General features: G+C 62.7%; 1 protein-coding gene across 1 annotated transcript in view; it reads left to right on the top strand.

The window, feature by feature from the left end:
• Positions 1-23,967, top strand: part of RSU1 (Ras suppressor protein 1) — a 94,304-nt gene that overhangs the window by 12,319 nt on the left and 58,018 nt on the right. Inside the window, exons 4-7 of the mRNA XM_058297913.2 lie at positions 2,124-2,244; positions 11,875-11,993; positions 13,958-14,040; positions 14,589-14,703. Coding sequence (XP_058153896.1) covers positions 2,124-2,244; positions 11,875-11,993; positions 13,958-14,040; positions 14,589-14,703 — 438 coding nt within the window. The remainder of the gene's footprint in view (positions 1-2,123; positions 2,245-11,874; positions 11,994-13,957; positions 14,041-14,588; positions 14,704-23,967) is intronic.

Genomic DNA, 23,967 nt, shown 5'->3' on the forward strand with positions numbered 1-23,967 from the left:
CCAGTGCCGCTCCTGCTCTGCAGTGGAGCCCCCGCCTGCCCTTCCTGTCCTCCCCCGCCGCTCCTACTCGCTCCCACCTGCACAGCAGCGGTGAGAGGAGAACCCACCGCACCGGCCTACAGGAGCCCAGGCCCCCGCGGCTGGCCTCGCACCCCTGCATGGACCACCGGCCCCCCTCGCGCCCCCACCGGCTCCAGAGACCATCCCCGTCCCGAGTGCTGCTCGACTGTGCATCCTGACCCGAGGCACGGTGTTGCGTCACTTAAACGCACGTTATTGACGTGGTACTCGATCGTCCTAGCATCCTGCAACGTCCAGACCAGAGGAGAGGACCTGGAAGCGGCTGAAATCCAGCCTTCCTGCCCCCTGGGAGGAAGCTGAGGCCCGAGGGATGGAGCTGGACACGAGGGAGGGGCGGGCAGAGCCGCAGTAGGTCAGGTGCCGGGCTGGGCCCCTGCTGCGTGGAGCGCGGCCGGGCTGCGTGCTGAAGCAGGGACGGTGCAGAGGGAGGCTCGGGCAGACGGAGTGCGCAGCCCGCCGCTGACGTGGCTTTGGCCTGCAGAATTCCACCAAGCACGGTTCCTGGGGACGCCTGTGGCTCCCTCCCCGCCAGCCCTGTGCCCCACTGTGCCGTGGCGGCTGCGCAGCCCTTGTGGACGGCTGTCGTGGACGGCAGTGTGGAACTGGTGTGGACTTCCCCGCTGGAGCAGTTTGATGTGGTTCGTGAATTCCAAAGCAGGGACTGGGCCGTGTGTGTGCCCTGGTCTGACCGGGGCGTGACTGGGCTGCGATTAGGGCTTTGACTGGGCCCCGTCAGGAGGACACCGAGGCCCGCTGGGGCCAGGATTCTAGAGACGCCACACGCAGAGCAGAGGAGCTCGGTGGAGCTCGGAGCTGGAGCCCGGGAAGTGAACCCGCGGGAGGAGAACACGGGAACAGAGACAGCTCCACAGACACGCAGAAGCCCTGGGGAGAGAGGCAGAGCCGTTAGCCTGCTAGTCCACAGCTGACCTTGTGGAGGAACCAGGCCGAGGCCAGAGAGAAGCAAGACCTGAGAGGGAGGAGCCCAGGAAGCCTGAACCCTGGCAGGCGTCAGCAGCCGTCTTGCTCCAACACGTGGAAATAGACTCTGGTGAGGGAAGTGATGTATGCTCTGTGGCCTGGTACCTGTGAGCTCCTGCCCCAGGCAAACGCCCACAGAGCCCCGGTGCGTGGCGGCAGCACCCCTTGGGCTGACCGTCTCGTCCGGGGCTGCTGCCTTCGCCTGCCCCGCCCCTGCTCTTGTGCTTTGCTCTGTCCACAGTGCTCTCGCTCTGTCCCCACAAGTCCCCAAGCGCTGGGCTGGCGCGCACGGCTGGAGGAGCGTGCTGTCGGTGTGCTGTGGTCCTTCCTGCGCAGAAGGAACCTCGTCTGAGGAATGGCGGCTATGGAGTCACTGCCCTCGCTTGACCAGCGTCTGAGCAAGGACTCGCGCGCAGGCTGGCGGGGGCTGAGTGGGGCGTGCTCGTGTCCGCGGCAAGCGTGGCGAAGGCCGGTGCTCGTGTAGCACTGCACGTGTGTGGGATGCGTGGTGTGTGTGGGATGTGTGGCGTGTGGTGTGTCTGACGTGTGTGTGCGGCATGTGCGTGTAATACGTGGCACGTGGTGTGCCTGTTTTCGTGTGTGGCGTGTGCGTGATGTGTGCGTGTGGCGTGCGTGTGTGGCGTGTGGGTCTGTGCGTCCATCACGGCGCGTTACTGCAGAGGCCACAGTCAGAACCTGGCCGAGCCAGCACCTGCCGCTTGAGGGGCCCGCGCCTGCCCCTCGGTGCGCGCTGTTTACCGGCCGGGGGCCCCTCGGAGGGACGGGCTCTGCCGCTGCTGCCTGCCCGGGGGAGTCGCAGGAAGGAGCGACCCCACCGCGGGCCGCACTCACGGCCCTGTCTGCGCGTGCCTCGCGCCTCCCCCTGCCATCCTGCCTCTGCGCCGCCCGCTGACCCTCTCGGCCCGCGCAGGCGTTGGTCTCACGAGAACCGCGTCCCCGTCGCTGCCGGAGCACGTGCGGTGGCGGGCCCCGGGCTGCCTGCCTGCCCTGCGCGCGGGCGGAGGCTGCTCCTCACCGGCGCCCGTCCCCCGTCCCCGCAGCCGTGCCGCCCAACGTGGCCGAGCTCAAGAACCTGGAGGTGCTCAATGTCTTCAACAACCAGATCGAGGAGCTGCCCACCCAGATCAGCAGCCTCCAGAAGCTCAAGCACCTGAACCTCGGGTGAGTGAGGGGGTGCGGGAGCCTGGGGGGGTGCGGGGGAGGGGCGTGCGGGAGCCTGGGGGCGTGCGGGGGAGGGGCGTGCGGGAGCCTGGGGGCGTGCGGGGGAGGGGCGTGCAGGAGCCTGGGGGGTGTGGGGGGAGGGGTGTGCGGGAGCCTGGGGGGCAGGCGGGGGAGGGGCGGGCGGGGGAGGGGGCATGGGGGCCTGTGGGGGAGGGGCCTGCGGCAGCCTGGGGGGTGGGGGTTCAGGGAGGGGGTGGGGTTGGGGCGTGGAGGGGGGCTTTGACAGGGTGAGCGGGAGGGGCGGGCACGGGAGGAGGTGGGGGAGCCTGGGGTGAGGGGATTGGTGTGGGATGAGCAAGGGAAGGGTGTTGGGGTGGGCAGGGGCCGGGTGGGGGGCGGGCACGGGAAGGGTTTGGCCCTTTGGCTGCCTTCCAGACCCTCCTTGCTGATTTCTTTGTATGTTTTAGACCTTGAAGGAGCTCTTTTGTTTCCATACGTCCTTTCACTGGCCGGTGAAGCTAACTGTTGGCCCAGTAAGGGAACGGTGTTTTTCCTGTGTTATGTTTCCAAGAAAACGTCACTTGGGTCTTGCTGACTGCTCTGGCGGCTTGGAGTTTTGCGTCCTGGGCAGACGCGTTTGTGAACGTCCCCATTCTGTGGGTGTGGCCCTGGGGCCAGCAGGACCTCTCCGAGCTGCCGTGTCCATTATGCTGTGGCCCGGCACCGGGCGGGACTTTAGCCTGGACTCCTGGCCGGTAGGTGCGAGAGAAGGTCAGACAGAGGGAGCAGCCCGCAGAGCCAGGAGGGCGAGGCCGGAGAGGCCGGAGGAAGCGTCGTGCTCCCGCGCCTGGGCTTTGGACTCTGGCTTCCACTGCGCGTCCGTGAATTCTGGTCAAGCCGGCCCGGAGCCTGCCGCCTGCTTCGGGGCTGGGAAGCAGAGCACTGCTTGTGCGAGTCCCTGCAGGTGGGGACGGCTCGGGGTCCAGGTGGGTGGAGGCTGGAAGCGTTCAAGGGTGCGCGCATGAGCCAACACAGAGGACGTCCGCGTACTCGAGAATCAGACTCGCTGCCAGCAGAGGGGTTGGGAGCGAGTGCAGCCGTCCTTCCCGAGCGGCTCAGCGCGGTCTTGAGGCCTCTGTGGTGGGGGCTTGGCGAGGTGGAGCTGCCGGGGTGGGGGACGCGGGGCTGGAGGGAGTGCGCCGGGCAGCCCGCTGCGGAGGCGCCAGGCTAAGCGGGGAAAGCACGCTCGTCACAGCTCCTAGTGAGACGGAGGAGGGAGGGGGTACGTGGGAGCTCAGCTGCTGGGCACGAAGACCAGGAACGGTGGTTTGGAAAACCCCGAGCCTCTCCAGATGGGGTGCCCTGAGAAGAGGCCGGAAGCGGCTCCTCCAGGGACTCCCTGAGCCCCAGGCAGCGAGTGCCCGGAGGACGTGCTTCGTGGAGGCTTTAAAGGAGCACGGGCAGGTGGGCCACGTCAGCGCGCGGGCCGGGGGCCTGTGGAAGGCTTCTCTGCTGACGGTTTGCATCTGTGAGCTGCTCGCAGAGCCATGAGGTGTGGCGACATTTGAGCGTGTGGAGCCACTGTAGCCTGGACTGGACGGGACGGAGAAGGGACAAATCGAGGGAAGAACGGCCTCGGGCCAGACCACGGAGGCCGAGGTGTCCCAAAGTGCGAGCCCACCACGCGTGTGGCAAGGGCAGGTCCACCCTGAGCTTGGGAGGTGGGCCTTGCACCCCGTTGTTCAGGGAGCGCACTGCCCCAAGGCTCAGAGACGGTGGAGTCTGTGCCCTGGGGGTTGTGGAGAGCCTGGCCGCCACCCCGACGTTGGGGACGCTGGGACCGCGCGCCCAGCTGCCACCCCAATGTTGGGGACCCTGGAGCCCAGCGCCCAGCCGCCACCCTGACGTCGGAGACGCTGGAGCCCAGTGCCCGGCCGCTACCCCGGCATAGGAGACGCTGGACCCCAGCGCCCGGCCGCCACCCCGACGTAGAAGACGCTGGAGCCAGCGCCCGCACGCCACCCCGACGTCGAAGACACTGGAGCCAGCACCTGCCCGCCACCCCGACGTCAGAGACGCTGGAGCCAGCGCCCGCCTGACGCTGGAGCCAGTGCCCGCCCGCCACCCTGACGTAGGAGACGCTGGAGCCCAGCGCCCGCCCGCCACCCTGACGTAGGAGACGCTGGTGCCAGCGCCCGCCCGCCATCCTGACGTAGGAGACGCTGGAGCCCAGCGCCCGGCCGCCACCCCGACGTAGGAGACGCTGGAGCCAGCGCCCGGCCGCCACCCTGACGTCGGAGACACTGGAGCCCAGCACCCGGCCGCCACCCCGACGTAGAAGACGCTGGAGCCAGCGCCCGCCCGCCACCCTGACATCGGAGACGCTGGAGCCCAGCGCCCGCCCGCCACCCCGACGTCGGAGACGCTGGAGCCAGCGCCCGCCCGCCACCCCGACGTCGGAGACGCTGGAGCCAGCGCCTGCCCGCCACCCCGACGTAGGAGACGCTGGAGCCTTCGCCCGCCTGCCACCCTGACGTCGGAGACGCTGGAGCCTTCGCCCGGCCATCACCCAGACAGTTGGGGACCCTAGAGCTGAGTGCCTGGCTGCCTCCCTGACGTCGGAGACGCTGGAGCCTTCGCCCAGTGTTTGGGGAGAGCACGTCCTGCACAAGCCCTCGGCGAGGTGGGGCTCCTGGTCTGTCAAGCCCCGAGGACAAGGCCTCCCTCCGCGGGCCCGCAGACCCTGAAGTCTGCTGGGGCAGGCCCTGCCGGGTTTGGGGGTTGGTGGAGACCGTGGCCCGTTTCCCCAGCGTACCCTTGCCTGCCCCTCCTCTGTGCGGTGAAGAGGCGGCTCGTCCTCTAGGCTGCACAGGCACAGCTGGAGGGGAGTCGTCAGCTCCTTTGTGCGCTGTGTACTTAGGGACCTCGCTGAACCGGCCCGAGGCCTCGGGTGCTGGGCTGTATTGGGCACGTGGGAAGAGCATGTCGTCTCGGCCTCCAGGGTTGGAGGGTGCTGGTTTGGGGGTGTCTATCCCAGAAGCACGTGTTTTCCCATAACCCGTTCCTGTGGGGAGCCTTTGGGCGAGGTGACCTGGGCGAGGGTGTGGCCCAGCCCAGGCAGGAGGCCTCCACCTGAAGGCCACACAGGACGGTCGTGGAGAGAATAACAGCGGGGGCTGCTGGGAGCCAGCAGCGCAGGAGGGCACCGGGGGAAAGCGCCACACGCACCGCCAGTGCTGGAAGCCCCGGTGGTGGCCGCGCTCTTGCTCCAGCGTCCTCAGCCACCGGAATGACGACCAGGCGCTCACCTCCAGCGTCCTCAGCCACCTGGGTGACGACCAGGCGCTCACCTCCAGCGTCCTCAGCCACCTGGGTGACGACCAGGCACTCACCTCCAGCGTCCTCAGCCACCTGGGTGACGACCAGGCGCTCTTGCTCCAGCGTCCTCAGCCACCTGGGTGACGACCAGGCGCTCTTGCTCCAGCGTCCTCAGCCACCTGGGTGACGACCAGGCGCTCACCTCCAGCGTCCTCAGCCACCTGGGTGACGACCAGGCGCTCACCTCCAGCGTCTTCAGGCACCTGGGTGACGACCAGGCGCTCACCTCCAGCGTCCTCAGCCACCTGGGTGACGACCAGGCGCTCACCTCCAGCGTCCTCAGCCACCTGGGTGACGACCAGGCGCTCACCTCCAGCGTCCTCAGCCACCTGGGTGACGACCAGGCACTCACCTCCAGCGTCCTCAGCCACCTGGGTGACGACCAGGCACTCACCTCCAGCGTCCTCAGCCACCTGGGTGACGACCAGGCGCTCACCTCCAGCGTCCTCAGCCACCTGGGTGACGACCAGGCGCTCACCTCCAGCGTCTTCAGCCGTCGGGGCGGTGACCCAGCGCCCCAGTCCCTGGGAGAAGGCACCGCCTTGTTGACACCTCGGATTTCAACTCCTCGCCCCAAAACTGAGCCTGTGACTCCTGGTGCCCGAGGTGGCGCCGCACGGTCCCAAAGCAGCCGAGCAGGCTGGTGCGGCGTCCCCGCCGAGGCTGCTGAGGCCGTTTCCGGCTGGCGCGCTGGCGGCGCTGGCATGCGGGCACCTGGCTTCCACGGGGCTCCCCAGCCCTGCCCGAGTGCTGCAGGCCTGTGTGCGCTCTGCGCTTGGCACAGAGGGAGGGCCTCACTCCAGCGCCCGGCTTTCCCGTCCTGCGCGCACCAGGCCCCCATGCTGCGTCCTTGCAGGCCGCGTCCCTCGTGGGCCCCCCACCTTCACGTAGGCCGTCCGCCCTCGGTCAGCGCGGAGCTGGGGAGAGCGGCGTGGGTCTCCGTCTACCCGGAGCTGCTGAGCACGTGGCCTTGGCTTCGGGCTCCGGTGTCGCCGCCATGGCACCTGATGACTCTGTGGACCCCACGCCCTTCCTGAGCCCTGCACGTCCGCTGGGCCGTGGACCCCTGGTGCTGCGTTCAAGCCAGTGAGTGCACGAGCGGCAGCTGGCCGGTTGCTGGCTTAGCAGGAGCAAGGGCGAGGCGGTGTGTCACTTGCAGAGCGGCCCTTGGCGCCGTCTGGTAGGCTTGGACCTTGAGGTCCACTCCCGGCAGCCCGATGGGCCTTGGAAAGCATCGTGGGCAGGCGCCCGGGGCAGGTGTCTCCATTCCCCTGGCAGCCAGGGCGGGAAGAGACTGCTCCAGAGGAGATCGGGGTCAGGGGTCAGTGGAGGCAGGAGGGGTCAGGGTTGGGGGAGGCAGGAATAGGGGTCAGGGGTCAGGGGTCGGGGGAGGGAGGAGGAGAGGTGGGAGGTCAGGGGAGGCAGGAGGAGGGGTTGGGTGGGTCGGGGAGGCAGGAGGCGTGGCCACGGCCTGGGGGCTTGAGCGGGGTTCCAGGAGAGGCTGCCCTGCAGGGGAGTGGGAGTGGGGCATAGGAGGGGGTCAGCGGTGGGCGAGGGCCGCCATTGTGGCTGCGGCTCGGGGTGCCCGCGGAGCAGCTGTGGGACTGCGGGCGGGACCTTGCGGAGCTGTGGGCTCTTGTGGGGCCCTGGCCTTCGGGGCTCCACGCCTCTATCACTGCAGCGGGGCGCCCTGGCCGCGTGGGGCGCCTGGCCCTGGGGTGCGCTGGGCGTGTGGGACTCCTGGACACATGGGGCACCTGGCCATGGGGTGCCTGGCCGTGGGGCGCGCTGGCCGCATGGGGTGCCTGGCCCTGGGGTGCGCTGGCCGCGTGGGGCGCCTGGCCCTGGGGGGCGCTGGCCGCGTGGGGCGCCTGGCCCTGGGGGGCGCTGGCCGCATGGGGCGCCTGGCCGTGGGGTGTGCTGGGCGTGTGGGATTCCTGGACACATGGGGTGCCTGGCCCTGGGGTGCGCTGGCCGCGTGGGGCGCCTGGCCCTGGGGGGCGCTGGCCGCGTGGGGCGCCTGGCCGTGGGGTGTGCTGGGCGTGTGGGACTCCTGGACACATGGGGCGCCTGGCCCTGGGGTGTGTTGGGTGTGTGGGGTGCCTGGCCGTGGGGTGTGCTGGCTGCGTGGGGCGCCTGCTGTTCAGCTCCGGTGAAGTGCCCTGGGCGAGTTCCACAGCCGGGGTCTGCTCTCCTGGGCGCTGCAGCTGTGCTGGGACCCTCCTGCCCGGTGGCCAGGCTGCCCGGGCATCCACTGTGGAGTGGCGGTGGCTGTTGTCTACGCTGTCGTGGCGTGAGCAGTCAGCGGCTGCTTGGCCTGGCACGGAAGCTGGCACGGATGGCCTCCCTGTGCAGAGGTGGAGATCCTGCTTCCCCTCGGCCGCCTCCGCGTCAGCTGCTCCTTGTGCGGTCTAGGGGGTCGGCGACGGGGCCAGAGCCTGGGGGCTTTAGCGCCACAAGCCTGCTCCCCTTCAGCATTGACTGTCTGTAGTAACGTTTGTTTTTTAATCAGTTTCTATGCATACTTAAAGGGAACCGCATTAGTAGGCAGAATAGGGGTCTGGAAGAAAGTGATAAAAGATAAGAAACTTTCCCTGAGGTTTCGTTGGAGATAACTTTGAGTGCTAGTCCTAGTAGCACAATAAAGAGACTGTCTTCTCAGAAGGAACAAATGAAATAAGACAGAACTCAGAAACCTGCACACTTTGAGGTGTCCCTGCAGCCCTGAGGAGATGCTCCCCTAGAAGGGCAGGTGTTGGGGGATGACTTAGATTTCTGTGCAAAGTGGTGGTCAAGCCACACCCCTGGAGCAAGTGATAGCTAAGACTTTTCCCAACGTTGCGTGAGCCTGTAGGTTTTCTTCCTACAGTGACTGTGCTGAGTGCGTGGCGCTGCTGACCCAGCCGTACTGAGCACCTGTGCTGGCCCAGCCATCTTCCCTGAGCGCCTGGTGCAGGCCCGGCCATGCTCCCTGAGCACCTGGTGCAGGCCCGGCCGTCCTCTGAGCACCTGGTGCTGGCCCGGCCATCCTCTGAGCACCTGGTGCTGGCCTGGCCGTCCTGAGCACCTGGTGCAGGCCTGGTCATCCTCCCTGAGCACCTGGCAGTACTGTCCTCCCTGAGCGCCTGGTGCAGGCCCGGCCGTCCTCTGAGCACCTGGTGCAGGCCTGGTCATCCTCCCTGAGCACCTGGCAGTACTGTCCTCCCTGAGCGCCTGGTGCAGGCCCGGCCGTCCTCTGAGCACCTGGTGCAGGCCCGGCCGTCCTCTGAGCACCTGGTGCTGGCCCGGCCATCCTCCCTGAGCACCTGGTGCTGGCCTGGCCGTCCTGAGCACCTGGTGCAGGCCTGGTCATCCTCCCTGAGCACCTGGTGCAGGCCCGGCCATCCTCTGAGTACCTGGTGCTGGCCCGGCTGTCCTCCCTGAGCACCTGGTGCAGGCCTGGCCGTCCTGAGCACCTGGTGCTGGCCCGGCCATCCTCTGAGCACCTGGTGCAGGCCCGGTCATCCTGAGCACCTGGTGCAGGCCTGGCTGTCCTCCCTGAGCACCTGGTGCAGGCCCGGCTGTCCTCCCTGAGTACCTGGTGCTGGCCCGGCCGTCCTCTGAGCACCTGGTGCTGGCCCGGCCGTCCTCTGAGCACCTGGTGCTGGCCCGGCCGTCCTCTGAGCACCTGGTGCTGGCCCGGCCGTCCTCTGAGCACCTGGTGCTGGCCCGGCCATCCTCTGAGCACCTGGTGCTGGCCCGGCTGTCCTCCCTGAGCACCTGGTGCAGGCCCAGCCATCCTCTGAGCACCTGGTGCAGGCCCACCCAGCCATCCTCCCTGAGCACCTGGCAGTACTGTCCTCCCTGAGCGCCTGGTGCTGGCCCGGCCATCCTCCGAGCACCTGGTGCAGGCCCGGCCGTCCTCCGAGCACCTGGTGCTGGCCCGGCTGTCCTCCCTGAGCACCTGGTGCTGGCCCGGCCGTCCTCTGAGCACCTGGTGCTGGCCCGGCCGTCCTCTGAGCACCTGGTGCTGGCCCGGCTGTCCTCCCTGAGTACCTGGTGCTGGCCCGGCTGTCCTCTGAGCACCTGGTGCTGGCCCGGTCATCCTCCCTGAGCACCTGGTGCTGGCCCGGCTGTCCTCTGAGCACCTGGTGCTGGCCCGGCCGTCCTCCCTGAGCACCTGGTGCTGGCCTAGCCGTCCTGAGCACCTGGTGCAGGCCCGGTCATCCTCTGAGCACCTGGTGCTGGCCCGGCCGTCCTCTGAGCACCTGGTGCTGGCCCGGCTGTCCTCCCTGAGTACCTGGTGCTGGCCCGGCTGTCCTCCCTGAGTACCTGGTGCTGGCCCGGCTGTCCTCCCTGAGCACCTGGTGCTGGCCCGGCTGTCCTCCCTGAGTACCTGGTGCAGGCCCGGCTGTCCTCCCTGAGTACCTGGTGCAGGCCCGGCTGTCCTCCCTGAGTACCTGGTGCTGGCCCGGTCATCCTCCCTGAGCACCTGGTGCAGGCCCGGCTGTCCTCCCTGAGCACCTGGTGCTGGCCCGGCTGTCCTCCCTGAGTACCTGGTGCAGGCCCGGCCGTCCTCCGAGCACCTGGTGCAGGCCCGGCCATCCTCTGAGCACCTGGTGCAGGCCCGGCCGTCCTCCGAGCACCTGGTGCAGGCCCAGCCATCCTCTGAGCACTTGGTGCGGGCCCGGTCATCCTCTGAGCGCCTGGTGCTGGCCCGGCTGTCCTCCCTGAGTACCTGGTGCAGGCCCGGCCATCCTCCGAGCACCTGGTGCAGGCCCGGCCGTCCTCCGAGCACCTGGTGCAGGCCCAGCCATCCTCTGAGCACTTGGTGCGGGCCCAGCCATCCTCTGAGCGCCTGGTGCTGGCCCGGCCGTCCTCTGAGCACCTGGTGCAGGCCCGGCCGTCCTCTGAGCACCTGGTGCAGGCCCGGCTGTCCTCCCTGAGTACCTGGTGCTGGCCCGGTCATCCTCCCTGAGCACCTGGTGCAGGCCCGGCTGTCCTCCCTGAGCACCTGGTGCTGGCCCGGCTGTCCTCCCTGAGTACCTGGTGCTGGCCCGGCCGTCCTCTGAGCGCCTGGTGCTGGCCCGGCCGTCCTCCGAGCACCTGGTGCAGGCCCGGCCGTCCTCCCTGAGCACCCGGTGCTGGCCCGGCCGTCCTCCGAGCACCTGGTGCTGGCCCGGCTGTCCTCCCTGAGTACCTGGTGCTGGCCCGGCTGTCCTCTGAGCACCTGGTGCTGGCCCGGTCATCCTCCCTGAGCACCTGGTGCTGGCCCGGCTGTCCTCTGAGCACCTGGTGCTGGCCCGGCCGTCCTCCCTGAGCACCTGGTGCTGGCCTAGCCATCCTGAGCACCTGGTGCAGGCCCGGTCATCCTCTGAGCACCTGGTGCTGGCCCGGCCGTCCTCTGAGCACCTGGTGCTGGCCCGGCTGTCCTCCCTGAGTACCTGGTGCTGGCCCGGCTGTCCTCCCTGAGTACCTGGTGCTGGCCCGGCTGTCCTCCCTGAGCACCTGGTGCTGGCCCGGCTGTCCTCCCTGAGTACCTGGTGCAGGCCCGGCTGTCCTCCCTGAGTACCTGGTGCAGGCCCGGCTGTCCTCCCTGAGTACCTGGTGCTGGCCCGGTCGTCCTCCCTGAGCACCTGGTGCAGGCCCGGCTGTCCTCCCTGAGCACCTGGTGCTGGCCCGGCTGTCCTCCCTGAGTACCTGGTGCAGGCCCGGCCGTCCTCCAAGCACCTGGTGCAGGCCCGGCCATCCTCTGAGCACCTGGTGCAGGCCCGGCCGTCCTCCGAGCACCTGGTGCAGGCCCAGCCATCCTCTGAGCACTTGGTGCGGGCCCGGTCATCCTCTGAGCGCCTGGTGCTGGCCCGGCTGTCCTCCCTGAGTACCTGGTGCAGGCCCGGCCATCCTCTGAGCACCTGGTGCAGGCCCGGCCGTCCTCCGAGCACCTGGTGCAGGCCCAGCCATCCTCTGAGCACTTGGTGCGGGCCCAGCCATCCTCTGAGCGCCTGGTGCTGGCCCGGCCGTCCTCTGAGCACCTGGTGCAGGCCCGGCTGTCCTCCCTGAGTACCTGGTGCTGGCCCGGTCATCCTCCCTGAGCACCTGGTGCAGGCCCGGCTGTCCTCCCTGAGCACCTGGTGCTGGCCCGGCCGTCCTCCGAGCACCTGGTGCAGGCCCGGCCATCCTCCCTGAGCACCCGGTGCTGGCCCGGCCGCCCTCTAAGTGCCTGGCAGTGCCCGGCCGCCCTCTGAGGTATCACTGTCTCTGTCCCATCTGCAGGATGAACCGGCTGAGCATGCTGCCACGAGGATTCGGCTCTCTCCCTGCTCTTGAGGTCCTTGACTTGACGTACAACAACTTGAATGAAAATTCTCTTCCTGGAAATTTCTTCTATCTTAGTAAGAAACTTGTAATTCATACATCTCCTTGAAATGGTGCTTTGCATTCTAAAAATGAAATGTGTTGCCAGGGCCCAAACTCCAAGAGGATTTATTGGTCACATAACATTGTTTCCTTCAGAAATCCCTATTGACTACTCCTGCCCAGCACGAGGCATGTGCGTTTGGTCTGTGGCTGAGACGGGCTTAGTGATACTATGTTCCTTTCCACGAGAGGCTACGTGCCTAAGTGAGATTGTCCCACGTTTTGTGGTAAAGTGTGCAGCAACAACAAAAATCCCTTGTTGCCATTGGCTCTGGATGTTCACCCAAACACAGTACAACCGGTTGTTTATAAAATAATCTGCTCATAGACCAGTAACAGCCTTTACAAAAACGTCACCGAGGCTGTCTGTTTTGTCCAGGGCAAAGAAATTGTTAGTCACACGTGAGCATGCTTTATCCTTTCAGAGCAAACTCATTTTTTGCTGCAATGTTTCATAAACACCAGGTCAAGGGGCGTTCCAGGACCTTGTGTCGGCAGGTAGTTGGGGAGGGGCGCTCCCTGGGGGGCTCCAGTCGTGGCAGTGAGGCTTTGCGAGCGTCCGCCAGGCCACGCTCCTCTCAAATTTGTGTTCTTTCCCAGATCTCCCCAGGCACGAGAAGCCAACTCTAAAATATTTTCTTGGACCATGTGCCTTGATTTTCATTTGAGAAGATTATTTATAAATATCCTGATTTATTAAAATTAACAACCTAAGATTGTAATTAAGTGTCTGAAAGCAAACCAAATAAAATGTACTTCTAAGTGTATGTTCTCTTTTTGGTTGACGATGAAAAACTGCTTTAGGATTTTGTCTTCAGTGATTTGGGGTCACGATGTCGTCGTGGAGTTTTGGAACGAGGTTCTGGTCACTGAGAGTCTGCTCAAGTTACAGCCGCCTCCCTGGCCCCATCCGGCCACTTAGTCTCCGTTGTTTCTGCCCGCAGTCTGTAGAAACCAGAGGCTGCCTCACTAGCAAGACTTTCTCTTTCTTTTTCTTGAAAGCAGTTGTATTGCGTGGAAGAGCCCTTTTGCTCCCGGTATTGATACGTGACTCCGTGGTTTTCCCTCTTTTACTGCGGATGCAAATAGAGTAATAAATTCAAATCAGGGGTGGAGAAAAAGCCATTTTCTGAAAGCATTTTGGAGCTGCCATGCGTAGCAGGTGCCCACGCGTGCTGACTGCATGTGACCTCAGGCTGTAGCTGCTCTCCCGGGCACACTGGCCCATACATGCTCACTGTGTGTAATCTCAGGCTTAGCTGCTTTCCTGGGCATGCCTGCCCATGCGTGCTGACTGCGTGTGACCTCAGGCTGTAGCTGCTCTCCCAGGCACACTGGCCCATACATGCTGACTGTGTGTAATCTCAGGCTTAGCTGCTTTCCTGGGCACGCCTGCCCATGCGTGCTGACTGCGTGTGACCTCGGGCTGTAGCTGCTCTCTTGGGCATGCCTGTGCACGTGTGCTGACTGTGCAACCTCAGGCTATAGCTGCTCTCCCAGGCACACCTGTGCACACGTGCCAACTGTGTGTGACCTCGGGCTGTAGCTGCTCTCCTGGGCATACCTGTGCACACGTGCTAACTGCTTTCCTGGGCATGCCTGCCCATGCGTGCCAACTGTGTGTGACCTCGGGCTGTAGCTGCTCTCCCGGGCATGCCTGTGCACGTGTGCTGACTGTGCAACCTTGGGCTGTAGCTGCTCTCCCGGGCATGCCTGTGCATGTGTGCTAGCTGTGTGTGACCTCGGGCTGTAGCTGTGCTCCCGGGCGCCCACGCCTGTGCCTGAGACTTGGCCTGACCTGCCTGTGGCCCTTGTGGGCCCAGGGGCACCAGAGGCCCTCCGCAGCTCAGCCATTAATCAGCGCGGCCTCCCTGCTATCGACCAATCCCCAGTTGGCCCACCCCTGCCCTCGGCTCATCTATTGCTGTTTAATTTGCAGCCACCCTGCGTGCCCTCTATCTAAGTGACAACGATTTTGAAATTCTGCCACCAGATATCGGGAAGCTCACCAAGTTGCAGATAGTAAGTAATTTATCTAAATCTTTAGAAAATCAATTCACTTCTGCATCCCTTGTAAGAGTGGAATCAGGTCAATTTGAGGAGGACAGTTTGGTTTGCAGAAATGAGCCGCTGCATGTTCATCCATACTCGTAAATGGATTGGAAGCACCGGGCCAGGGGTGAGGGCGTGTGAGGGGGGTGCAGGGCTCTCTGGAGCAACCCCTCTGGTGCACCCCTCTAGTGCACCCCCTCTGGAGTAGCCCTCTAGGGCTCCCCTCTGGAGCAGCCCCTCCAGTGCACCTCCTCTGGGAGCAGCAGCCCCTCCGGTGCAGCCTCTCAAGTGCACCCCTGTAGCATACCCCTCTGGAGCAGCCCCTCTAGTGCACCCCCTCTGGAGTAGCCCTCTAGGGCTCCCCTCTGAAGCAGCCCCTCCAGTGCAGCTCCTCTGGGAGCAGCAGCCCCTCTGGTGCAGCCTCTCAAGTGCACCCCTGTAGCATACCCCTCTGGAGCACCCCCTCTGGCGCGGTCCCAGGTGCTGAGCCGCTGACAGTGCATCTGTCTCCCTTCCAGCTCAGCCTCAGGGACAACGACCTGATCTCGCTGCCCAAGGAAACCGGGGAGCTGACTCAGCTCAAGGAGCTGCACATCCAGGGCAACCGCCTCACCGTGCTGCCCCCGGAGCTGGGTGAGCCAGGCGTGTGCTCGGCACTGGTGCTGGCACTGCCAGAGCCCTCCGCCAGGACACCGTGCACGCCGTGGCCGGCTCCAGCCAGGGCTCAGCTCTCCCCGGCGGGCTGTCCTGGCGCGGGCTGAGCAGCTGCAGCAGCCGGTGTCCTGGGTCTCTGGGCAGCTAGCGCCGCAGTGCTGTCTCTCCTGCCATATCTGTCAGCCAGGCCTCGCCCCGCCCTCCCCTCGCCCCTGCCCTCACCCCGCGCAGCCCTCCCCTCCCCGCCCCTCGCCCCGTCCCCGCCCTCCGCCCACGCGGCCCTCCGCCTCCTCGGGGTGCCCTACCTGCAGCGGCGCTGCCCTTGCCGGGCTCCCCGAGCCCCTCCTGTGTCTCCGCGGGTCCCGCACCCTCCGTTCTCCAGCCCTGGACCCGCGCTCAGGCGTAATGTTTTCTCACGCTGCTGTGGTTTGCTTTGCTGTTCGCAAACACCGTAATCTTAAAAATGAGTCTACCCCGGCGTCCTTCAGGGGTTCATTGAGGTCGGGGTCCCTGGCCCGGTGCCCCAGAGGTGCCGGCTGGCTCGGGCCCAGTGCGGAGCGGACGAGCAGGCGGAGCTTGACGCGGGCCGGCCGCGTGCGGCCCTGGAGGTGAAGGGAGCGCGGGGTGGGCGTCCTGGCGCTGGACGCAGTGGGGGGCCGCAGCCCGCGCTCTCTGCAGAGCTGCCGTGTGGCGCCGCGGCCCCCGCCGCTCCGGCGGCCTCTCTCCGTCGGGGGGGTCGGGCCTGCCTTGGCAGAAGCGCAGGGTTAGGAGGCGCTCTGGCAAAAGCGGGGGACACGCCAGGGCGTGCGGGTGTCATTGCGGGGGGCATTTTCCAAACGCGGATCCCGCCGCCCTCCCAGTCGGCCAATCGAGCTCTCCAGGCCCGAGGCCCGTCCTCGCGGGGTTTCAAAGGCTCGTCCGGGACGGCGTGCCGCCTCGGTCAGCGTGACTGGGGGAGAGGGGACGAGCAGGCGGCGTGGGAGACAAGCGGGCGGCGTGGGGGACGTGCGTGCAGCGTCTTACTGGTTCCGTGTTCCTGGCGGTGAGGCTTCGTGGGGTGACTGCAGATCCTCATGTCGGGTGCCCCCTGCTGGGAAAAGCCTGCCGGGCCTGCAGGCCTGCGTGCTTGGAGGTAGCCTCACGTTGCCCACGCACTGCGTGGAGTCAGGTCCGTCCAGCGTTGCGTTATCCTAGTAACAGTTTGTTTCTCACTCAGGAGTGGAAGTGAGGGGAGAGCCTTTAACCCCTTGATTTGCCTGGTCATTCTTGATTTGCCTGGTCCCGCCTGAGGGGGACGCCCGCTGGAAGTGGCCGAGGGCGCGAGGGGTCCGAGGGCGCGGGGGCAGGCACCGCCTGACCTCCAGGGTGAGCCGAGGAGGAGGAGGGTGAGTCCCGGCGTGTGCGGAGGCCCCGGGGGAGACTCGAGGGCTGGAGCTGCGGACCCCTCCCCACGGACAGTCGGCTTTTCCAGACGGTGTGGGTGGCTGCGCAGCAGCCCCCAGATGTCCGGGTCCCAGAACCCGGGTCTCTGTCCCCCACGGGCAACGTTGGCAGACGCCGATTTAGGAGCGCCAGGCGGGACAGGCGCCCCTCTGTGTGCGGCGGGGTGGGGGATGGCGGAGAGGCAGGGCGCCCTGGAGCTGTCCCCCGGGCCCCACGCGCCCTGCTCCTCGGCGGCTCCGCGGCTGGACCCTCGCCTGGACCCTTGCCTGGAGCACCCCCAGGGCCGCCTCCGCCCTCCGGCCTATAGGAGCTCCAGGGTGGGCAGGGGTCCGTGGGCAGGGGTGGGGGGGCGAGCCCAGAGCAGGAGGGGAGAGCGGGCGGGGTGGCGGCCCCGGCTGGGTGGGTTCCGCTGGGCGGGTGCTCCTTCCGCCCCCGGCAGGTCTGGCAGGTCTGGGGAATCCCGAGGCCCCTCCCGCTGTCATCCAGGCGCAGCTTCCCTGACCTCACGCCCGCTTCCCGAGGGCGGGGCCGCGTGGGTGCTGAGCGCGGGGAGGGCGGCATGGGGCAGGTGAGGAGGCCTCTCGCAGTCTGGACAAGCTCTGGGTCCCGCGGGCGTGGACCTGGCCCCGGTGCACCGGGAACCCCGGCTTGCGAGCTGGCACGCGGGGGCTGCTGCCCACGCCCCCCACCCCCCAGCCCTCCTGGCAGAGGTCACGGCCTCGGTTCACAGGCGCCTTCCTCCCACGTCTCAGCTGTGATGCAGGCCAGGGTCCCGGGGCTGGGCCAGGCCGCGTGGGCACTAGGCGCCTGCCCCGTGTCACCGTCCAGGTGGGGCCGTCCCCATGACCCCCTCGATGCGGATGGGTAACAGTGGTTCCAAGTAATGCCTGAGTTTCATCCTTTGGAAAATAAAGAAATAGCAGGATATAAAAAATGTTTACTAAACTTTGAGTTTTATGTTAATATGATACATTTTACATTTCTCTGTTTTAATATTCTTTCTGCCAAAAAATAATATGTGATCTTTGCTTTCCATGATCTTAGATAGTAATTGGAAGTGATTCCTGTCAGGTCTATACTTGGTATTTCTTGACATGCTCCGTTCTACACATTCCAGCACATGCTTGAGGCGTGGGTTTTTAAATGCTGGGGTGCTGTGTTCTGCCTGGGGTGTCCGTCTTGGGGAGGGGAGGTGCGGTGTGGAGTGGCCAGGCGGTGAGCAGGCCAGTGCCCTGGGCACTGGGGGGGATGCCTGCCAGCAGCACCGAGTGCCCAGTTTGCCTTTCTCTAGTGCGTAGGCCCGTCTGCGAGTGGCTCTGGCCCCTGCGCGTGTGCACAAGGCACCTGTGGGGTGTCCCCCTTCCCAGCCTCGTCTCCAGCGCTTTGTTCCCCCACAGGGAAAGAGCGAGTTAGATGGTCAGGCCTGTGCAGCTTCCTTCTCGGCCTCTCTCTGCTGCGTAAAAGCACCGTCCCTGTTGCGTTTTGGGGGTGGCCCGTGCCCACAGGGAGCCGGGCCCCTCAGCTCTGTTGCATCTGCTGTTCCTGGTTGGGGGGTGGGTGGCCCTCACCCCCTTTGCCTGTCCTGTCCCCTGGCCACCACTGCCAAGTGGGCCTGGGGCTGGGGAGAACAGTCAGTGAAACCGACGCCCCCCTGCCCCTGGGGAGTCATCTTGTGAGAGAAACAAGCAGCTGCGCACTAGTTGACCACCACGCAGCGACGTGCCGTCCGGCTGCTCTCCCTGCCCCTGCCGTGCTCTCCAGTGCTTCTTTGCCCAGTAGCCCGGCAGTCCAGGACCACAGGTGAGTGGTCGCACATGGCTGGAGCCCTCAAGTGCGCGTGTCCAGCTGTCTCCCCAGGCAGCAGGGCCTCTGCCACCTGTGCCCCCGCCCGCGCTCACGGCCTGCTCTGCGTGGGTTCCTCTCGGGTCTGGGATTTTCAGCTCCTGAAGACTGGCCCAGCTCCTGGGACCGAAGCACGCTCATCTCCCTCACTGAGCCTGTTCTGCCATCCTCCATCTCAGCAGCAGCACAAAGCGCTTTGTTCAGCAAATACTGATTCAGCACCAGCCTTGTGCTGTGAGCTGGTCTGAGTCCCTTTGAGATAACAGTGAAAATAGAGAGAACCGCCCCCCTCGTGCCTCAGTGATCAGCTCAGATTAGTTTTTGTGTGTGGTGTGAGATCAGCTCTCTATAAATAATTGCTGCAGCTCCACTTGTAGAAACTTTCCTTTCCCATTGAACCGCGTTGGTTCCTTGGTCAAATAATTTACTGTGTAGGTGTTGGTGTATTTCTGAACCACATATCATGTTCCATTGATCTATCTTTATAACAGCAACACCTCCCTGTGATTTTTGTCACTTCTTAGTAAGTCTTGAAATCTCATAAAATGCAAGTCCTCTAATATTTTCAAGACTGTTTTGGCTATTCTAGGTCCCCTACTCACGCAGACTTTATAATCAGCCAGCTGGGATTTTGATGGGGATTGCACTGAATTGACAGGTCCCAGTGGAAGAATTAGCATATTAACAATAGTCTTCCAATCTGTGAACGTGGTATGCCTATCCATTTATTCAGGTCTTTTCAATTTTCTCTCAGAAAATTTTCACTTTAGAGGTTGTGCATATATTTCGTTAAATTTATCCCTAAGTTTGTCATGTTTTTGATGCTAATGCCAATGGTATTTTTTTTCTAAATGATATTTTTAAACTTCATTTTCAGTTGTTGCAAGTATATAGAACTACAACTATTTTTGTAAATTAACCTTGATTCCTATGGCTTTCCCTGGAGTTTTCTTTGCATACAGTCATGTTGTTTCCAAATAAAGACCATCCCCTTTCAGTATTTATGGTTTTTATTTATTTTTCTTGTCTTATTGCACTGGCTAGGACCTTCACATTGTGGAAAAGACGTGCTTGATGGGCATGTTCTTGTCTCTGTCTTGCAGGGAAGGTGTTGCTAGCTCTGGGTTTTCAGGCAAAATGTTAATCAGGTGAAGGAAATTTCCATCCGTGTCTTGTTGCTGGGTGGGGATTTTGTTGTCACAGGCGCTTCTGCACCTGTTGAGGTGATCGTGTGACTTTCCTCCTGGTCACCGGCCTCTAGGACGGCCCCCAAGGTCCCTGCCCCCGGGTTCTCACACCGTGTGGTCCCCGGGCTGGTCTGCTGACCGGGAGCGTGCAGCATCGGGTGTGAAGACGCTTGCACGCTCCAGCCTTGGCACGCTTTCTTGGACCCTGGCTGCAGGGGCAGCTGGCTGCCGTCTGGGGACACCCCCGTGGAGAGGCCCCCGTGTGGGCTCCGAGGCCTGAGATATGAGGTGGGTCCTCCGCAGCCCTGCCTGGCGCTTGGCGGCACCCGCGGGACACGGCCCGGCCTCCGCAGGGGCGGCCCGCTCCTGCCGGCCGAGACCCGGGCGGTCGTAAGCGGTGGCTGTTACTCCTCCAGGTTTGGGCGCTGTGTCACACAGCAGCTGACAACTGAAACACTTCCGTATCTGCTGATGTTGTGAGTTCCGTTGATTTTTCATGATTGGTAACTAGTTGCTAACTAGGGCGTCTTCTCTATCTGTTGATGTTGATTTTTTTGGATCTTCAGCTGACGTTGCTAAAACCCACTTGGTTGCACTATATTTGCCTTTATTGAAGTGGAGTCCGTGTACCACGCAATTCCCAAGTAACGTGTTTATTTAATTCAATGCCTTTTAGTTTCACAGAGTTGTACAGCCATCACCACAATTTTAGGACATTTTTATCACCTCAAGAAAAATAACCTGTACGTTCTACACTCTCCACCTCCTCACCCCTGGAGTACTGAGTGACCACTAGTATAGTTTTTGTCTCATGGATTAACCTGTTCTAGAAATTTCACACAAATGAAGTCACAGAATGTGTGGTCTTTTGTGACTGGCCTTTTTTCACTTAGAATATTTTCAAGGTTAATCCAAGTTACAGCTTTACCAGGATTTCATTCCCTTACATGGGGAGGCCACGTCGCTCAAAGTTGACGGCCGTCGGGTGGGGGCCAGTCTTCGGCGATGGCGACTAGTGCTGCTTAAGCGTTCACGTGCGAGCTGTGCTGGACGTGCGTCCACTTCTTCGGGTGCTGTAAAGCTGGGAGTGGAGTGCTGGGTCAAATGGTAACTGGTTGAGGAACGTTAGGCAGTTTTCCAAAGCAGATGCAGCAGGAGTGCACGAGGGTGCTGGTTTCTCTACATCCTCACCAACATTTGGTATCATCCAGCCACTACAGTATGAGTTGGATCTCATCATGGTTTGGGTTTTCTCTTAGATTGATTTTACTTCTCCCCATGCCTTCTTTGTTTGCACTTGCTGTGTGCTGTGTCTTCATGAGGCACCGGGAGCTGAACGCAGGACCTCTGATGTGGAGGGAGGTGCCTAATTGTTTGAGCCACCTCCCTTCCCTGCTTTGTTGTCTCTCATGTTTTCCTTCTTGTGTTGTCTTGTTTTGTCAACTTGCTGCCCATCGTGCCAGCTTGCTGTCTTCTTTAGGAGGCACCGGGAACCGAACCACAGACCTCCCATGTGGTAGGCGGGAGCCCAGTCACCTGAGCCACATCTGCTTCCCTCATTATGGTTTTGATTTCCATTTCGCTAAGACTAGTGATGTTGAGCATCGTTTCTTGTGTTTTGTTTTTTGGACATTTGTGTGTCTTTGTAGAAATGTGTGTTCAGATCCTCTGCCCAATTCTTACTTGAGTCATTTGTCTTTTTATTGTCAGATTGAATGAGTTCTTTATATGTTCTAGATACAAGTCTCTTATCAGATACATGATTTGCAAATGTTTTCTCCCATTCTGTGGACTGTCCTTTTACTTTCTTGGAAGTGCCTTTGAAGCACAGAAGTTTTAGATTTGATGACGTCAGATGCTCTTGTTTCTCTCGTTGCTCTTTCTCTTGCTGTGGCTTGAGAGTCCATCGCCAACCCAGCGTCCAGGCTCTGCCCCTGCAGCCTCCGCCAGGGCCCTGCTGTCCTGGCGCGTGCCGCGCCGTCTCCGCTCCCCTGGGTCTCCGCTCCCCTCGGCCCCCTGGCGTGGGGCGCGCCTTCCGCCCTCCCCTCATGTTCTGATCGCCCCTCCTCCCGGCGTCTCGCGGCTCCTGTTGGCCGGCGCCCAGAGCCCGCAGCCGGCTGGAGCGCCTCCGCCTCGTGCTCTGCTCTCCTGCCCCACGGGTTCCAGCTCCCTCGGTGGCCTCGAGCTCTGTCCTGTCCCCGTTCAGCGCAGCAAGACCCTCCCGCCCCGCTGTCCGGAAGTGCTTCTGGGAGAAGACGAGGGACACGTGGGCTTGGCTCCCTGGGCTCTGCCCGCAGCCTGCTCGGCGCAGCCGTCCTGGCTGCGCGTGTCCCGCCTGGCCACCTGGCCGGATGCAGGCCTGGATTGCGCCTCGATGCTTTCGGGTTGGGCGGTGTCCTGTCCTTGTCCCTGCCTCTCCTTGCCCAGCGCCCGGCCTTTTCCCTCGGCACAGCCCCTCGACCTCACGGGCACTGGAAGGGCTGGCAGACGTGGCAGTCTGACGAGTGTCTTCCTCCATTTTGCTCACAACTGTTCTCCAAGACTATTTCTCCCATTCTTCTTGGCATTGCTGCATTTTTAACTCCCACAAGAATCTCTTCATCTTCATAGCTTTTTTTTTTTTTTTAATTATTTATTTATTTATTTATTTAAATTACATTATGAAAAATATGAGGTCCCATTCAACCCCACCGCCCCCGCCCCCCACTACCCCCACAGCAACACTCTCTCCCATCATCATGACACATCCATTGCACCTGGTAAGTTCATCTCTGAGCATCACTGCACCCCATAGTCAATGGTCCACATCATAGCCCAGACTCTCTCTTTTTAAGTGATGTCTTAGTACTCTTATAGCCAAACGAGTAATTTTCTAACATCTCTTGCTTTTTATTTATAATTCCTGATGTAAAACTTGATGTCCCTCGATATTGTTCCATTGTTCACGTGCATCTTTATGCCTGCGTTCTTTTTTATTTAGCAACAGCAGGTCTTGTTCCCTTAAGCTATCATTTTTAATCCTTTCAGGAATCCCTGATCCTTTTCAGAAACCGGTGAAGCCCCTAATCAATGGTAGTTGATAGCACTACATGTGTGTTTTCACATAGGAAATTTTACACACGACTTGAGGGAGTTCTGAGATGCCCCAAATGCATCCATGGACTCAGAGTAGAATTCCTCCCCAAATATCCTGTTTAATTGTTTCCCTGGGCTCTATTCTCTAGGCGCCACATCTCCCACCGAATCACACGGACATAACCAGCCCCCAGCGACTGAGGCCAGGTACAGAGTGGATCGTGCATGGCGCTAAAGCTGCAGAAAGAGAAAGAAATCCATCACTCGTCCGAGCGGCTTTCTTTCAGTCTAGTTCATAGAGTGGGGTGGTAGGTGGTCGTATATAAACTTTAGAGAGGGCTTGTGTTTTTCCCCTTGCATTTAAAAGGTTTTGTGCCACAGTGTAAGACAAATAAATCACGATCCGCTACCGCAAAGTTGCAGCCAGTTATAGAAACCACCAGGGAAACACTAAACCTGTCACCGTGTGTGTTCTGGCCACTTAACCGTAATAGTGTTGGAAAGGAGGGTGATTGGGAACAGAAGAAGCAAACGGCGTGGCAGGTGCAATTAGCAAGATGGATGCTTGTGCTCAAGGTTCATGGCTTGGTCATCTGGTTGACCCGATGGAAGCAATTGCTGCCCAAAAGTCTTTGCAGCTGCAGGTTGCTTAGCAGAGAGCAGCAGGCGGGGTGCTCCTTCTCTCAGGACCCTGCCGTGAGCATCAGTACGCGCCGGGGCTTCTGCAGCCGCTCACCCCCGTGCGGCTGTGAGCCTGGCTGTCCCCTCCCACCCTCCTCACAGGCCCTTGGACCGCCTGCCCCAGCTCTTCACGGTCGCCTCCTCCTTGGGGTTGCAACGTGGACTGCAGCAAGTGCCGTGTGAATAACGCTGGTTCCCGCTATAAGATTTCTAGAACTTTGCATTTCATGGCCTTACAAATGAATAGTGAGACACGTGCTGGCGGTGAAGCACTGCCTGCCGTTTGCGCGTGGCCGGATTTCCTGGGGCCCGGGGTGCGCTGCGAGCTTCACCTGCGTTATCTCGGTCCTCACCGAGCCAGCCCGTGAGGGGCTCCTCTCCCCCGGACAGGCTGGAGGCTGACGCTGCGGATGGTGACTGGGCAGAGCTCCCACTGCGCTCCCCGGCTGCCAGGCGCCGGGCTCTTAGCCCCTGCCGACGTGCGCGTGGCAGCAGCTGCTTCACTGTGTCGGGCCTTGTCTCAGCCCCACTCGGCCCCCAGGAGAAGCACTTCTCCACAGGAGCCAAGAGCCCCGTGGCTTCAGGAGCTGTTAGGCTGGGGCCCAGTGGCCACTGCACGGGGCTTCAGCCTGGACAAGGTCCCTGTGGCCCGAGGCTGTCTAGAAAGTCGTGGAGATGAGATGCCAGCTGGCGGAGTCATCCACAGCAGCAAAAACAAGAGAACAGGAGAGAAGGCAGGTGCCTCCTGCACGCCCCGACCTGCCTCCCTCATCAGACCCGCCTTTCACGCAGGGCCCTGGCCACACGGGCCACCTAAGGACCTGCCGCTGCTGTGCCGACCTCTCGGCCCGGTCCCTCAGCGGCTGGTGGAAGCCGCAGCTTCTCTAGAGAAGAGGGCGGGCAGGGGCAGGGCCCGGGCCGCCTCTGACGCCTCAGCGGGGGAAACCGCAAGGACAGACGCTGCACCAGGAGGACGGCCGAGCCTGTTCCAGACCGGCCTCCCGTGCTGTGCTGA

The sequence above is a fragment of the Dasypus novemcinctus genome, chromosome 5 (genome assembly GCF_030445035.2).
Source record: "Dasypus novemcinctus isolate mDasNov1 chromosome 5, mDasNov1.1.hap2, whole genome shotgun sequence".
In the NCBI taxonomy this organism is placed as follows: Eukaryota; Metazoa; Chordata; class Mammalia; order Cingulata; family Dasypodidae; genus Dasypus; species Dasypus novemcinctus.